Source organism: Microplitis mediator, chromosome 9 (assembly GCF_029852145.1).
Source record: "Microplitis mediator isolate UGA2020A chromosome 9, iyMicMedi2.1, whole genome shotgun sequence".
Classification (NCBI taxonomy): Eukaryota; Metazoa; Arthropoda; class Insecta; order Hymenoptera; family Braconidae; genus Microplitis; species Microplitis mediator.
This window is the reverse complement of record NC_079977.1, coordinates 386,990-403,508: the sequence shown is the minus strand read 5'-3', so window position 1 is coordinate 403,508 and position 16,519 is coordinate 386,990. Positions and strand designations below refer to the sequence as shown.

At 25.3% G+C, this 16,519-nt stretch overlaps 2 protein-coding genes across 2 annotated transcripts; one reads left to right on the top strand and one right to left on the bottom strand.

Moving 5' to 3' along the window:
* Nucleotides 1-3: 3 nt before the first annotated feature.
* Nucleotides 4-1,995, top strand: LOC130674882 (mitochondrial ribonuclease P protein 1 homolog). The gene is made up of 3 exons (XM_057480327.1): nucleotides 4-631; nucleotides 699-1,269; nucleotides 1,666-1,995. Exons 1-3 carry the CDS (start codon nucleotides 225-227, stop codon nucleotides 1,993-1,995), a joined length of 1,308 nt encoding a protein of 435 aa, XP_057336310.1. The 5' UTR covers nucleotides 4-224.
* A 306-nt stretch (nucleotides 1,996-2,301) lies between these two features.
* On the bottom strand, nucleotides 2,302-6,509 carry LOC130674881 (F-box/LRR-repeat protein 4). The gene is made up of 7 exons (XM_057480326.1): nucleotides 5,981-6,509; nucleotides 4,741-4,834; nucleotides 4,201-4,660; nucleotides 3,908-4,136; nucleotides 3,438-3,798; nucleotides 2,710-3,037; nucleotides 2,302-2,644 (listed from the first exon to the last, which is right to left on the bottom strand). Exons 1-7 carry the CDS (start codon nucleotides 6,212-6,214, stop codon nucleotides 2,302-2,304), a joined length of 2,049 nt encoding a protein of 682 aa, XP_057336309.1. The 5' UTR covers nucleotides 6,215-6,509.
* Between the last annotated feature and the right edge of the window lie 10,010 nt (nucleotides 6,510-16,519).

The window sequence follows — 16,519 nt, the reverse complement described above, 5'->3', positions numbered from 1 at the left end:
TCGCTTGGTAAATTAATAAGTTAATTAAAATAACTAATAAACATAGTTAATTAATAATAAATGTATTAATTTCGTAAAAATAAATCCTCTAATTAATTATAAATAATAAAATAAAAATCAATACTTTTACAATAAAATAAAACAAAAAAAAATGGTGTCTTTATAAGTAACCTAAAATTACACGTTTTTTAAAAATATAAAATAAATAATAAATAATTGTCATAATGTACAGTCGTGTGTTGCGTAATTTATTAAATACAAGAAATAATTATCCGTTAATAAAATTAGCGAGTGAATTTAAAAATATATTTATTTCACAAGGGTTCAAAAATAATTATCGTTGGAATTTTACATCATCAGCACCCTATGGGTCACCGAAACATGGCAAATCCGGGCCACCAGAGCCTAGTGAATTATTGAAACCAGTGGATGCTTCGAATTTAAAAACGAAAGATCAATTGGCGGAAATGAGAATGAAAGAATTTTTAAAAAATCCTGACAATGAAAAACACTACAAAATTTTGGAACTTGAACTTGAAGTCATGAGACAGAGCGGAGAATTAGTACCCAGTCATCTAAAACCTCGTGATTGGGTCGAACTTCTGCTGATAACGTCACGTCAAAGAAGAAAGTAAATATTAACTCGGGTATTTATCAGTAAGTTTATAATTAATTAATTTTTTTTTAATTTTTCGCAGACGTTTCTTGGAATTCTTATTCGGTCTTGAGATGAAAGAAAAAAATGCGGCAGAAAAACGTAAAATTAAAGCTGAAGAAAGAGTGAAAACTCTGGACGCTCTAGAAGATCCTGGGATTCCAGATTATTTGCAGTACAAACTGGGAGGGAACAACATGTTCATAAGAATCCGTGACAACACGATGAACCAAATGTACAATTGGCGGCTGATGCGCGCGATGATGTTCAGCCCAAAACTGGTGCTCGACTGCGGCTACGAAGACAAAATGACGCGAGTTGAAACTAAGAACTGCGCCAAGCAACTGATGTTCGCCTTCGCAGCAAACCGCGAGTCCGATGACCCCTTGGACGTCCACTTTTGTAACTTCAACCAGTCAGGTCTTTTACACGAGGAGTTATACAGTTTCATACCCACGATGTACGAGCCTGATTTTCCGATAAACATCACCCAGAAATCGTACCTCGATTTGTTTCCCAAAGACAAGTTGGTCTACTTGACACCCGATTGCCATCAGACGATGGACAATTTCGATGCAGAAGCGATTTATATTGTCGGAGCAATTGTTGACAAAGTAATTATATTTTATTTATAAGAAGGCATCAGTTGCCTGCTAAAATTTTTTCTACGCTTCTATTTCCGACGTAAATATAAAATTTTATTTTATTGCATACAAAATTTTCAAAACCGATCACTTGAGAGTGACCTGATCAGGTCATTCCTTACATCGACTATGAGATTCAGCCCAGAATCTTATCAACGACTGGGCGAGTTATACTTTTTTTTATCATTGATAATGTCTCCTCATATATTTTATATTTATGCAGACAAGAGCCGTAGAAAAAAGTTTTAGTAGGCAACTGGGCAGTGAGCATTTATAATTTACGAAAAAATATTGAAGGCATTTGATACATTCAGCAAAAACAATTTAGGCAACTGATCTTATTTATTTATTTAAATATTTATTCAGGTTGCTGGGAGTCCCAGTTCTCTAGCGAAAGCTAAACGGGAAGGTCTCCGTATGGCCAAGTTACCAATCGACAAGTATCTGAGCTTCGGTGGTGGTTCTGGTAAATCATTGACCATCAACCAAGTCGTTGCCATTCTTAATGACCTGTACACTACCCGCGACTGGCCTCATGCGTTACGTCACGTGCCCAGACGTAAATTACACGATAATCGTCAACAGCAACTGCAGAAACGTCTGAGTTACTATTTGAGCAGCCCAGGAAATGACACTGATGTAAGAAGTTTAAGAGACTTTACTCTCAACTCGAGAAATAAATTTCGCGCTAAATAATTTGTCGGTTTTTTTTTTTGACTGATGAGAAAATTAAAAATTTTTTATTTTTTGTTAAATTTATTCAGTCATAATTTTTTTTTTTATAAAAACAATTGATTTATAAATTTTCCATTAATTGTCATAATTATAAAATTTTTATCTAATTATCATTGTTTATTATTATAATAAATACGTGTACATAAATCACACAGTAGAATATTATCACACATATAAAATAATTCTAACTAAATTTTTAAATCTATGATTTTATCTGAGTTAAATTAGTAAAAAAAAAAATAATAAATTTACAACGGAGTAAAAAAATTAATTACGCGGAATATCACGACAACTGACTTGGAAGCTGCGTTTTATTGATACGTGGGGATAAAGTTGGCGCCACTCCTGGACTTTAGTATCACTGATGGCATCGCAGAAGCTCAGGTCCATCATACGGAGCTGGGGGCAGCACAGCAAGAAACGTAAGCAAATATCGGAAGTGAGTGACCGAGCGCCCAGAATGTCCAGCTGCTGGAGACGCTGGCACAGTAGCAGAGGTTCGATGTCTCGGTCAGTCAGACCTCTTAGCGCTGAGAGAAATACTTTTTCCAAAGATGTGCAGCATGTAAGAAAAGTGCGCAGAGAATCCCCAGGAGCTCCCATTCCCCCGCTAAAAAAATATTTATTAGAATACAGACGACTGTCGGCATATTTTTTACAAACCCCAGAACTTACCACCACCCGAAATCAACTTCCCGTAGTTTCGTACAACGGGTAAGGGCGCGTACGCCTATCGGAGTTAGAGTTTGTACTTTCCAACAATCAATACTCTCTAAATAATTACACGAGTTGGACAATTCCAATGCGACCTCGTCCATATTTAAACGGTCATTCACTCCAGCTAAATTTAAATGACGTAGTTGAGTATTATTTTTTAATATCGAACACAACTCCCCGGTTTCTATTGACGTTCTGTACAACTCCAGTCGCTCTAGATTTTGTAGTTTATCTAAATTACCGAATCCTTGGGTTGTAACTGATGTACAATTCCGCAAACATAATTCTAAATTTTTTAATTTATTAATTAGTTGGGTTTACAATGGACCCCCCCCCCACTTTTTGAAAATTTCTAATGACTTTAATTTATCAATTAATTGAAAAAAAAAAAAAATTACATGCAGTTGACGTCAATTGGAAGTTAAACGAAATTTGAAAAATAAATTTCAGTGAAATCTTCATCTCAATTTTATAATTCAAATTTTTTAGACTAAAATTTATTCAAAAAATTTCGTTTACCTCCTAAATGATAAAAACTGTAAGTAAATTTTTTTTATATTCTACATGTCGACGAAATTACTGCGTCTTTTTTTTCAATTGAGGTTTCAATTTTGTTTAAATTAAATAATAAAATTTTTTAAAAAGTGGGGGCACTCTAATACCCTAAAAGTTAATTTTTTTTTTACCTTTCAAATTTTTACAGACGTGAGAAATTTCACTCACAACATGATCGTTTACAAAACGACAGCAATTAAGTCTCAAGTGGGTCAATAAACTGCCGCATGAATTTATGAAGTCAATGAAATTATGCGACGTTATTGAGTCGTAGTTGCCGCACCACGACAGATCAAGCCGCTGTAAATATTTACATCGCGGTGTGATAAAATTAAGTGCACTGGTATCAATACAATTCCAATATGGCTTGAGATTTAAACTCGTGTAAAGTAATGAGTCCCGCGCAATCACATTGAAATATTTATTCACCCTGCAAATTCGGCACAATGACTTCAAGTCCAAATTTTTTAGTATTTTTAGTACCGTTTCATCCTGAAATAATTAACTAATTATTTTTTAATTCATTTAATTTTCAGTACCGAAAATACGGTCGTATTTTTTTCTAAATATTTGGCAGATTAGAAATTCAAATTTCAATTACCGGAAGTACTGAAAAATTTCCACAGACATCAGAACTATTAGAATTAAAATTATCAGCATGGACGGATAAAGATTGGGAAGAGACATTAATGTCCTTAATTAATTTTGGAAAATCTTCTTGTAAAAATTGTTGTAAACTATTGAAAGCTTCTTCAATTGGCGGTATGCAGTGACAATTTAATCCTAATTTCGACAATAATGTACCTTTTGGTAACTTATCAATTATTTTACTGTGAAACAAACAACCAATTAATGGAATATTTAATTAATTAATTAATTAAAAATGACAGCTACCTTTTGTATAAAACGCAATGCTTGTGAAGAGTATTTTTAAGTTTCAACAAATCACAGTGGGCTTTAGTGTGATCCGGCGTCAAATTGCACAAGTCCTCATTACTGTTACTGCAATTACCGCCTAATTGTTTCAATAACGCACTGAGATTACGGTTTTTGAAACCAACATGCGGGAGAATGAGCTCAGTAGTACCGATCAGTAGCACAGCGTCCAGTTCCGTGTAGTAGTCCAGCAGCGAGTGGTTGAATTCCAGTCTCAATATTTTCGTTTTGAAATTACAGAGTTTCAGCGCCGGGGAAAATATTCGCGGCTTGGGAGACACTTTCTGCGGCAACCCGCTCCACAGCAGCAGCCACTGACCGTACGAATCTCGCGCCCATATTTTTATGACACTTCCAGGATTGTAAGTCTCGTAAATTGACACCCTGATTGGATAGACTTCTTTGTGATACTCGATATCTTTAATAATAAGAGAAAGAAAGAATAAAAACAATTAATGGCACAATTATCTTAATTATAATTACGTTATTGTTACGTACCAATGTAGTCATGACTATCAATAGGTTCATTATTCTGGGGCATAAAATCAATCAATCGTGATGGTGCTTCTTCCCACCAGTTTCCATAAGTCCTCTGTTTATAATTAATTTATAAATTATTATTTTAATTAGTGATGATTATTTATCTTATTACTAAGTGGGACAAATACACTGAGAAAAAAAATTTCCATTGAAAGAAAAAATTTGAATTTGGTAGAAAATTAATAATTTTTGAGTTTATTGTCAATAAATCAATTGCACTAAAAAGTGGACACAGAAAATTAGAAAAGCTGTAGATGAAAATTTTTTAATATTTTTTTTGAAATTTATAATTTAAAAAAAATCAAAAAATTATTAGACATCGGGTAATTTCAGTATAAAAAAATCTTGTAATTAAAAATATTCCTGAAGTTAGAAGACAATTAAAGTTTTTCGGGTTTTTTTTAACAAATGAATTACAAAAATAAAAAATATGCACATGTGAAAAATTTTTAAAACTACAGGTGCAATTTTTTGAAATTTTGTTTTTTATGATTTTTCGTTCGCAAAATAATTATTTTGTTTATTGAAAAATTTTAAAAATTTCCATTGACAGAAAAAAAAATTTGAATTTGAGAGAAAATTAATAATTTTTGGATTTATTTTCAACAAATCAATTGCACTAAAAAGTGGACACAGAAAATTAGAAAAGTTATAGACGAAAATTTTGTAATATATAATTGAAAAAAAATCAAAAAATTATTAGACATCATGACAGTAAAGTTCGCAGACATTTGAAATTTAAATAGATAAATAATAAAAAAAATATATTTCTAAAAAAAGCACATGTAGAAAATTTCATAAACTATGCATACAATTTTTCAAAATATTTTTTTTAATATTTGTTTTTTTGTTAAAAAAAATCAAAATGTTGTTAAATGTCTGCTAACTTTATAGTCATTTAGACATCGGGTAATTTCAGTATAAAAAAATTTTGTAATTAAAAATGTTCCTGAAGTAAGAAGACAATTAAAATTTTTCGAATTTTTTTTAACAAATGAATTACAAAAATAAAAAATATGCACATGTGGAAAATTGTAAAAACTACAGATGCAATTTTTTGGAATTTTTGTTTTTTTATAATTTATCGTTCCCAAAATGATTTATAATATTTATTCAAAAATTAAAAAAATTTCTAATTGTCATCTGCATGCGCACTAATTTAAAAATTTAAAATTGAAAAATAAAAATAATAATTTACCATAACAAAAGCTTGCGGATAATCACCATAGTCAGGAAATTTACTTGGATTACCAGCAATATTATAAGCTGTATATGAAATACTTATATTACTACCATACTGCGAACTAAAATCTCTGACATCTTTCACGTATTGTTCAACAAATGTGACAGTTTCTTCTTTACAACCATTTCTGTTATTATTTTCCTTAATAATCGGTACCAATTCTATTCTAGTTTCGTCACAAGACACCATGTCATTAAAAATTTATAATAAATATTAATTTAAACTGTCAGCAAACAATTCACCTGATATTTATTTATAAATAAATAATTAGAGTTTAAGGTTAACGTTAGACAACAGTGTTATTGTTAACATTTTTATTTTAAATAAATTATTTTATTGCAAGAGTTGGGACGAACTGTTTTGCTGTTTGTTGACAGAATTAAATGTCACTGGCCTAAGAGTATTTCTGATTGTTCACTTTGACAAGTAGCGTTGCTGTTTTTTTTACTCTGGATTATCATTATCATTATCACTGTAGATTTAGCTCAGGCCTCTGCTGGCAAGTTTGCAAACAAAAGTTTACCTTGACACCACCATCGCTGAAAAAAGTAACTAAGAATTTTTAATCATAAAACCAGTGCTGCCAGAACGTGGGATATTTCTACCCCTTCCAGGCGCCTCGCGCGCGGTGCACACACGCAACTTTGTCTATCGGTGGGTCGGGAAACCGAATGAAGCCGAGAGAAACCGAGCGCTGTGGACAAGCGGAGGAGAAATGTTACTCCCACCATGCGTCATTTCGTACCCGCTCAGAGTTGCGTATTCAAATCCGCATTCGAATTTCGATTTTTTGTTTTAATTATTTTTTTACGCAATTAATTTTTAAATATACATCTGTTCAAATATTTTAATTGATTAATAATTAAAAATTTTTTGACAAATTTCAATGGCTGTAAAATAGATAAATAAATATAAAAACATAATCCTCTCATTGTACTTTTATATAATAATAAATTTTCGATTATTAATTTTAATTTTAATAAATATCTCTGAATATCTGGTGTATGGAATTTCTCTGGGATATCCCATAGAAATCCTATAGAAATCACAGGGTATAAATTTTATATAGAATTTGTATGGTATTACTATGGGTATAAATTTTATATAGAATTTGTATGGTATTACTATGGGTATAAATTTTATATAGAATTTGTATGGTATTACTATGGGTATAAATTTTATATAGAATTTGTATGGTATTACTATGGGTATAAATTTTATATAGAATTTGTATGGTATTACTATGGGTATAAATTTTATATAGAATTTGTATGGTATTACTATGGGTATAAATTTTATATAGAATTTGTATGGTATTACTATGGGTATAAATTTTATATAGAATTTGTATGGTATTACTATGGGTATAAATTTTATATAGAATTTGTATGGTATTACTATGGGTATAAATTTTATATAGAATTTGTATGGTATTACTATGGGTATAAATTTTATATAGAATTTGTATGGTATTACTATGGGTATAAATTTTATATAGAATTTGTATGGTATTACTATGGGTATAAATTTTATATAGAATTTGTATGGTATTACTATGGGTATAAATTTTATATAGAATTTGTATGGTATTACTATGGGTATAAATTTTATATAGAATTTGTATGGTATTACTATGGGTATAAATTTTATATAGAATTTGTATGGTATTACTATGGGTATAAATTTTATATAGAATTTGTATGGTATTACTATGGGTATAAATTTTATATAGAATTTGTATGGTATTACTATGGGTATAAATTTTATATAGAATTTGTATGGTATTACTATGGGTATAAATTTTATATAGAATTTGTATGGTATTACTATGGGTATAAATTTTATATAGAATTTGTATGGTATTACTATGGGTATAAATTTTATATAGAATTTGTATGGTATTACTATGGGTATAAATTTTATATAGAATTTGTATGGTATTACTATGGGTATAAATTTTATATAGAATTTGTATGGTATTACTATGGGTATAAATTTTATATAGAATTTGTATGGTATTACTATGGGTATAAATTTTATATAGAATTTGTATGGTATTACTATGGGTATAAATTTTATATAGAATTTGTATGGTATTACTATGGGTATAAATTTTATATAGAATTTGTATGGTATTACTATGGGTATAAATTTTATATAGAATTTGTATGGTATTACTATGGGTATAAATTTTATATAGAATTTGTATGGTATTACTATGGGTATAAATTTTATATAGAATTTGTATGGTATTACTATGGGTATAAATTTTATATAGAATTTGTATGGTATTACTATGGGTATAAATTTTATATAGAATTTGTATGGTATTACTATGGGTATAAATTTTATATAGAATTTGTATGGTATTACTATGGGTATAAATTTTATATAGAATTTGTATGGTATTACTATGGGTATAAATTTTATATAGAATTTGTATGGTATTACTATGGGTATAAATTTTATATAGAATTTGTATGGTATTACTATGGGTATAAATTTTATATAGAATTTGTATGGTATTACTATGGGTATAAATTTTATATAGAATTTGTATGGTATTACTATGGGTATAAATTTTATATAGAATTTGTATGGTATTACTATGGGTATAAATTTTATATAGAATTTGTATGGTATTACTATGGGTATAAATTTTATATAGAATTTGTATGGTATTACTATGGGTATAAATTTTATATAGAATTTGTATGGTATTACTATGGGTATAAATTTTATATAGAATTTGTATGGTATTACTATGGGTATAAATTTTATATAGAATTTGTATGGTATTACTATGGGTATAAATTTTATATAGAATTTGTATGGTATTACTATGGGTATAAATTTTATATAGAATTTGTATGGTATTACTATGGGTATAAATTTTATATAGAATTTGTATGGTATTACTATGGGTATAAATTTTATATAGAATTTGTATGGTATTACTATGGGTATAAATTTTATATAGAATTTGTATGGTATTACTATGGGTATAAATTTTATATAGAATTTGTATGGTATTACTATGGGTATAAATTTTATATAGAATTTGTATGGTATTACTATGGGTATAAATTTTATATAGAATTTGTATGGTATTACTATGGGTATAAATTTTATATAGAATTTGTATGGTATTACTATGGGTATAAATTTTATATAGAATTTGTATGGTATTACTATGGGTATAAATTTTATATAGAATTTGTATGGTATTACTATGGGTATAAATTTTATATAGAATTTGTATGGTATTACTATGGGTATAAATTTTATATAGAATTTGTATGGTATTACTATGGGTATAAATTTTATATAGAATTTGTATGGTATTACTATGGGTATAAATTTTATATAGAATTTGTATGGTATTACTATGGGTATAAATTTTATATAGAATTTGTATGGTATTACTATGGGTATAAATTTTATATAGAATTTGTATGGTATTACTATGGGTATAAATTTTATATAGAATTTGTATGGTATTACTATGGGTATAAATTTTATATAGAATTTGTATGGTATTACTATGGGTATAAATTTTATATAGAATTTGTATGGTATTACTATGGGTATAAATTTTATATAGAATTTGTATGGTATTACTATGGGTATAAATTTTATATAGAATTTGTATGGTATTACTATGGGTATAAATTTTATATAGAATTTGTATGGTATTACTATGGGTATAAATTTTATATAGAATTTGTATGGTATTACTATGGGTATAAATTTTATATAGAATTTGTATGGTATTACTATGGGTATAAATTTTATATAGAATTTGTATGGTATTACTATGGGTATAAATTTTATATAGAATTTGTATGGTATTACTATGGGTATAAATTTTATATAGAATTTGTATGGTATTACTATGGGTATAAATTTTATATAGAATTTGTATGGTATTACTATGGGTATAAATTTTATATAGAATTTGTATGGTATTACTATGGGTATAAATTTTATATAGAATTTGTATGGTATTACTATGGGTATAAATTTTATATAGAATTTGTATGGTATTACTATGGGTATAAATTTTATATAGAATTTGTATGGTATTACTATGGGTATAAATTTTATATAGAATTTGTATGGTATTACTATGGGTATAAATTTTATATAGAATTTGTATGGTATTACTATGGGTATAAATTTTATATAGAATTTGTATGGTATTACTATGGGTATAAATTTTATATAGAATTTGTATGGTATTACTATGGGTATAAATTTTATATAGAATTTGTATGGTATTACTATGGGTATAAATTTTATATAGAATTTGTATGGTATTACTATGGGTATAAATTTTATATAGAATTTGTATGGTATTACTATGGGTATAAATTTTATATAGAATTTGTATGGTATTACTATGGGTATAAATTTTATATAGAATTTGTATGGTATTACTATGGGTATAAATTTTATATAGAATTTGTATGGTATTACTATGGGTATAAATTTTATATAGAATTTGTATGGTATTACTATGGGTATAAATTTTATATAGAATTTGTATGGTATTACTATGGGTATAAATTTTATATAGAATTTGTATGGTATTACTATGGGTATAAATTTTATATAGAATTTGTATGGTATTACTATGGGTATAAATTTTATATAGAATTTGTATGGTATTACTATGGGTATAAATTTTATATAGAATTTGTATGGTATTACTATGGGTATAAATTTTATATAGAATTTGTATGGTATTACTATGGGTATAAATTTTATATAGAATTTGTATGGTATTACTATGGGTATAAATTTTATATAGAATTTGTATGGTATTACTATGGGTATAAATTTTATATAGAATTTGTATGGTATTACTATGGGTATAAATTTTATATAGAATTTGTATGGTATTACTATGGGTATAAATTTTATATAGAATTTGTATGGTATTACTATGGGTATAAATTTTATATAGAATTTGTATGGTATTACTATGGGTATAAATTTTATATAGAATTTGTATGGTATTACTATGGGTATAAATTTTATATAGAATTTGTATGGTATTACTATGGGTATAAATTTTATATAGAATTTGTATGGTATTACTATGGGTATAAATTTTATATAGAATTTGTATGGTATTACTATGGGTATAAATTTTATATAGAATTTGTATGGTATTACTATGGGTATAAATTTTATATAGAATTTGTATGGTATTACTATGGGTATAAATTTTATATAGAATTTGTATGGTATTACTATGGGTATAAATTTTATATAGAATTTGTATGGTATTACTATGGGTATAAATTTTATATAGAATTTGTATGGTATTACTATGGGTATAAATTTTATATAGAATTTGTATGGTATTACTATGGGTATAAATTTTATATAGAATTTGTATGGTATTACTATGGGTATAAATTTTATATAGAATTTGTATGGTATTACTATGGGTATAAATTTTATATAGAATTTGTATGGTATTACTATGGGTATAAATTTTATATAGAATTTGTATGGTATTACTATGGGTATAAATTTTATATAGAATTTGTATGGTATTACTATGGGTATAAATTTTATATAGAATTTGTATGGTATTACTATGGGTATAAATTTTATATAGAATTTGTATGGTATTACTATGGGTATAAATTTTATATAGAATTTGTATGGTATTACTATGGGTATAAATTTTATATAGAATTTGTATGGTATTACTATGGGTATAAATTTTATATAGAATTTGTATGGTATTACTATGGGTATAAATTTTATATAGAATTTGTATGGTATTACTATGGGTATAAATTTTATATAGAATTTGTATGGTATTACTATGGGTATAAATTTTATATAGAATTTGTATGGTATTACTATGGGTATAAATTTTATATAGAATTTGTATGGTATTACTATGGGTATAAATTTTATATAGAATTTGTATGGTATTACTATGGGTATAAATTTTATATAGAATTTGTATGGTATTACTATGGGTATAAATTTTATATAGAATTTGTATGGTATTACTATGGGTATAAATTTTATATAGAATTTGTATGGTATTACTATGGGTATAAATTTTATATAGAATTTGTATGGTATTACTATGGGTATAAATTTTATATAGAATTTGTATGGTATTACTATGGGTATAAATTTTATATAGAATTTGTATGGTATTACTATGGGTATAAATTTTATATAGAATTTGTATGGTATTACTATGGGTATAAATTTTATATAGAATTTGTATGGTATTACTATGGGTATAAATTTTATATAGAATTTGTATGGTATTACTATGGGTATAAATTTTATATAGAATTTGTATGGTATTACTATGGGTATAAATTTTATATAGAATTTGTATGGTATTACTATGGGTATAAATTTTATATAGAATTTGTATGGTATTACTATGGGTATAAATTTTATATAGAATTTGTATGGTATTACTATGGGTATAAATTTTATATAGAATTTGTATGGTATTACTATGGGTATAAATTTTATATAGAATTTGTATGGTATTACTATGGGTATAAATTTTATATAGAATTTGTATGGTATTACTATGGGTATAAATTTTATATAGAATTTGTATGGTATTACTATGGGTATAAATTTTATATAGAATTTGTATGGTATTACTATGGGTATAAATTTTATATAGAATTTGTATGGTATTACTATGGGTATAAATTTTATATAGAATTTGTATGGTATTACTATGGGTATAAATTTTATATAGAATTTGTATGGTATTACTATGGGTATAAATTTTATATAGAATTTGTATGGTATTACTATGGGTATAAATTTTATATAGAATTTGTATGGTATTACTATGGGTATAAATTTTATATAGAATTTGTATGGTATTACTATGGGTATAAATTTTATATAGAATTTGTATGGTATTACTATGGGTATAAATTTTATATAGAATTTGTATGGTATTACTATGGGTATAAATTTTATATAGAATTTGTATGGTATTACTATGGGTATAAATTTTATATAGAATTTGTATGGTATTACTATGGGTATAAATTTTATATAGAATTTGTATGGTATTACTATGGGTATAAATTTTATATAGAATTTGTATGGTATTACTATGGGTATAAATTTTATATAGAATTTGTATGGTATTACTATGGGTATAAATTTTATATAGAATTTGTATGGTATTACTATGGGTATAAATTTTATATAGAATTTGTATGGTATTACTATGGGTATAAATTTTATATAGAATTTGTATGGTATTACTATGGGTATAAATTTTATATAGAATTTGTATGGTATTACTATGGGTATAAATTTTATATAGAATTTGTATGGTATTACTATGGGTATAAATTTTATATAGAATTTGTATGGTATTACTATGGGTATAAATTTTATATAGAATTTGTATGGTATTACTATGGGTATAAATTTTATATAGAATTTGTATGGTATTACTATGGGTATAAATTTTATATAGAATTTGTATGGTATTACTATGGGTATAAATTTTATATAGAATTTGTATGGTATTACTATGGGTATAAATTTTATATAGAATTTGTATGGTATTACTATGGGTATAAATTTTATATAGAATTTGTATGGTATTACTATGGGTATAAATTTTATATAGAATTTGTATGGTATTACTATGGGTATAAATTTTATATAGAATTTGTATGGTATTACTATGGGTATAAATTTTATATAGAATTTGTATGGTATTACTATGGGTATAAATTTTATATAGAATTTGTATGGTATTACTATGGGTATAAATTTTATATAGAATTTGTATGGTATTACTATGGGTATAAATTTTATATAGAATTTGTATGGTATTACTATGGGTATAAATTTTATATAGAATTTGTATGGTATTACTATGGGTATAAATTTTATATAGAATTTGTATGGTATTACTATGGGTATAAATTTTATATAGAATTTGTATGGTATTACTATGGGTATAAATTTTATATAGAATTTGTATGGTATTACTATGGGTATAAATTTTATATAGAATTTGTATGGTATTACTATGGGTATAAATTTTATATAGAATTTGTATGGTATTACTATGGGTATAAATTTTATATAGAATTTGTATGGTATTACTATGGGTATAAATTTTATATAGAATTTGTATGGTATTACTATGGGTATAAATTTTATATAGAATTTGTATGGTATTACTATGGGTATAAATTTTATATAGAATTTGTATGGTATTACTATGGGTATAAATTTTATATAGAATTTGTATGGTATTACTATGGGTATAAATTTTATATAGAATTTGTATGGTATTACTATGGGTATAAATTTTATATAGAATTTGTATGGTATTACTATGGGTATAAATTTTATATAGAATTTGTATGGTATTACTATGGGTATAAATTTTATATAGAATTTGTATGGTATTACTATGGGTATAAATTTTATATAGAATTTGTATGGTATTACTATGGGTATAAATTTTATATAGAATTTGTATGGTATTACTATGGGTATAAATTTTATATAGAATTTGTATGGTATTACTATGGGTATAAATTTTATATAGAATTTGTATGGTATTACTATGGGTATAAATTTTATATAGAATTTGTATGGTATTACTATGGGTATAAATTTTATATAGAATTTGTATGGTATTACTATGGGTATAAATTTTATATAGAATTTGTATGGTATTACTATGGGTATAAATTTTATATAGAATTTGTATGGTATTACTATGGGTATAAATTTTATATAGAATTTGTATGGTATTACTATGGGTATAAATTTTATATAGAATTTGTATGGTATTACTATGGGTATAAATTTTATATAGAATTTGTATGGTATTACTATGGGTATAAATTTTATATAGAATTTGTATGGTATTACTATGGGTATAAATTTTATATAGAATTTGTATGGTATTACTATGGGTATAAATTTTATATAGAATTTGTATGGTATTACTATGGGTATAAATTTTATATAGAATTTGTATGGTATTACTATGGGTATAAATTTTATATAGAATTTGTATGGTATTACTATGGGTATAAATTTTATATAGAATTTGTATGGTATTACTATGGGTATAAATTTTATATAGAATTTGTATGGTATTACTATGGGTATAAATTTTATATAGAATTTGTATGGTATTACTATGGGTATAAATTTTATATAGAATTTGTATGGTATTACTATGGGTATAAATTTTATATAGAATTTGTATGGTATTACTATGGGTATAAATTTTATATAGAATTTGTATGGTATTACTATGGGTATAAATTTTATATAGAATTTGTATGGTATTACTATGGGTATAAATTTTATATAGAATTTGTATGGTATTACTATGGGTATAAATTTTATATAGAATTTGTATGGTATTACTATGGGTATAAATTTTATATAGAATTTGTATGGTATTACTATGGGTATAAATTTTATATAGAATTTGTATGGTATTACTATGGGTATAAATTTTATATAGAATTTGTATGGTATTACTATGGGTATAAATTTTATATAGAATTTGTATGGTATTACTATGGGTATAAATTTTATATAGAATTTGTATGGTATTACTATGGGTATAAATTTTATATAGAATTTGTATGGTATTACTATGGGTATAAATTTTATATAGAATTTGTATGGTATTACTATGGGTATAAATTTTATATAGAATTTGTATGGTATTACTATGGGTATAAATTTTATATAGAATTTGTATGGTATTACTATGGGTATAAATTTTATATAGAATTTGTATGGTATTACTATGGGTATAAATTTTATATAGAATTTGTATGGTATTACTATGGGTATAAATTTTATATAGAATTTGTATGGTATTACTATGGGTATAAATTTTATATAGAATTTGTATGGTATTACTATGGGTATAAATTTTATATAGAATTTGTATGGTATTACTATGGGTATAAATTTTATATAGAATTTGTATGGTATTACTATGGGTATAAATTTTATATAGAATTTGTATGGTATTACTATGGGTATAAATTTTATATAGAATTTGTATGGTATTACTATGGGTATAAATTTTATATAGAATTTGTATGGTATTACTATGGGTATAAATTTTATATAGAATTTGTATGGTATTACTATGGGTATAAATTTTATATAGAATTTGTATGGTATTACTATGGGTATAAATTTTATATAGAATTTGTATGGTATTACTATGGGTATAAATTTTATATAGAATTTGTATGGTATTACTATGGGTATAAATTTTATATAGAATTTGTATGGTATTACTATGGGTATAAATTTTATATAGAATTTGTATGGTATTACTATGGGTATAAATTTTATATAGAATTTGTATGGTATTACTATGGGTATAAATTTTATATAGAATTTGTATGGTATTACTATGGGTATAAATTTTATATAGAATTTGTATGGTATTACTATGGGTAT

What these genes read in the sequence shown, in the direction of transcription:
- LOC130674882 (XM_057480327.1), top strand. Translation starts at nt 225, where the DNA reads ATGTACAGTCGTGTGTTGCGTAATTTATTAAATACAAGAAATAATTAT. An exon ending in ACGTCACGTCAAAGAAGAAA is followed by an intron (nt 632 to 698) that starts GTAAATATTAAC and finishes AATTTTTCGCAG; the next exon opens with ACGTTTCTTGGAATTCTTAT. An exon ending in TCGGAGCAATTGTTGACAAA is followed by an intron (nt 1,270 to 1,665) that starts GTAATTATATTT and finishes ATATTTATTCAG; the next exon opens with GTTGCTGGGAGTCCCAGTTC.
- LOC130674881 (XM_057480326.1), bottom strand. Translation starts at nt 6,214, where the DNA reads ATGGTGTCTTGTGACGAAACTAGAATAGAATTGGTACCGATTATTAAG. An exon ending in GAAATTTTTCAGTACTTCCG is followed by an intron (nt 3,799 to 3,907) that starts GTAATTGAAATT and finishes TAATTATTTCAG; the next exon opens with GATGAAACGGTACTAAAAAT. An exon ending in GAAGTTGATTTCGGGTGGTG is followed by an intron (nt 2,645 to 2,709) that starts GTAAGTTCTGGG and finishes ATATTTTTTTAG; the next exon opens with CGGGGGAATGGGAGCTCCTG.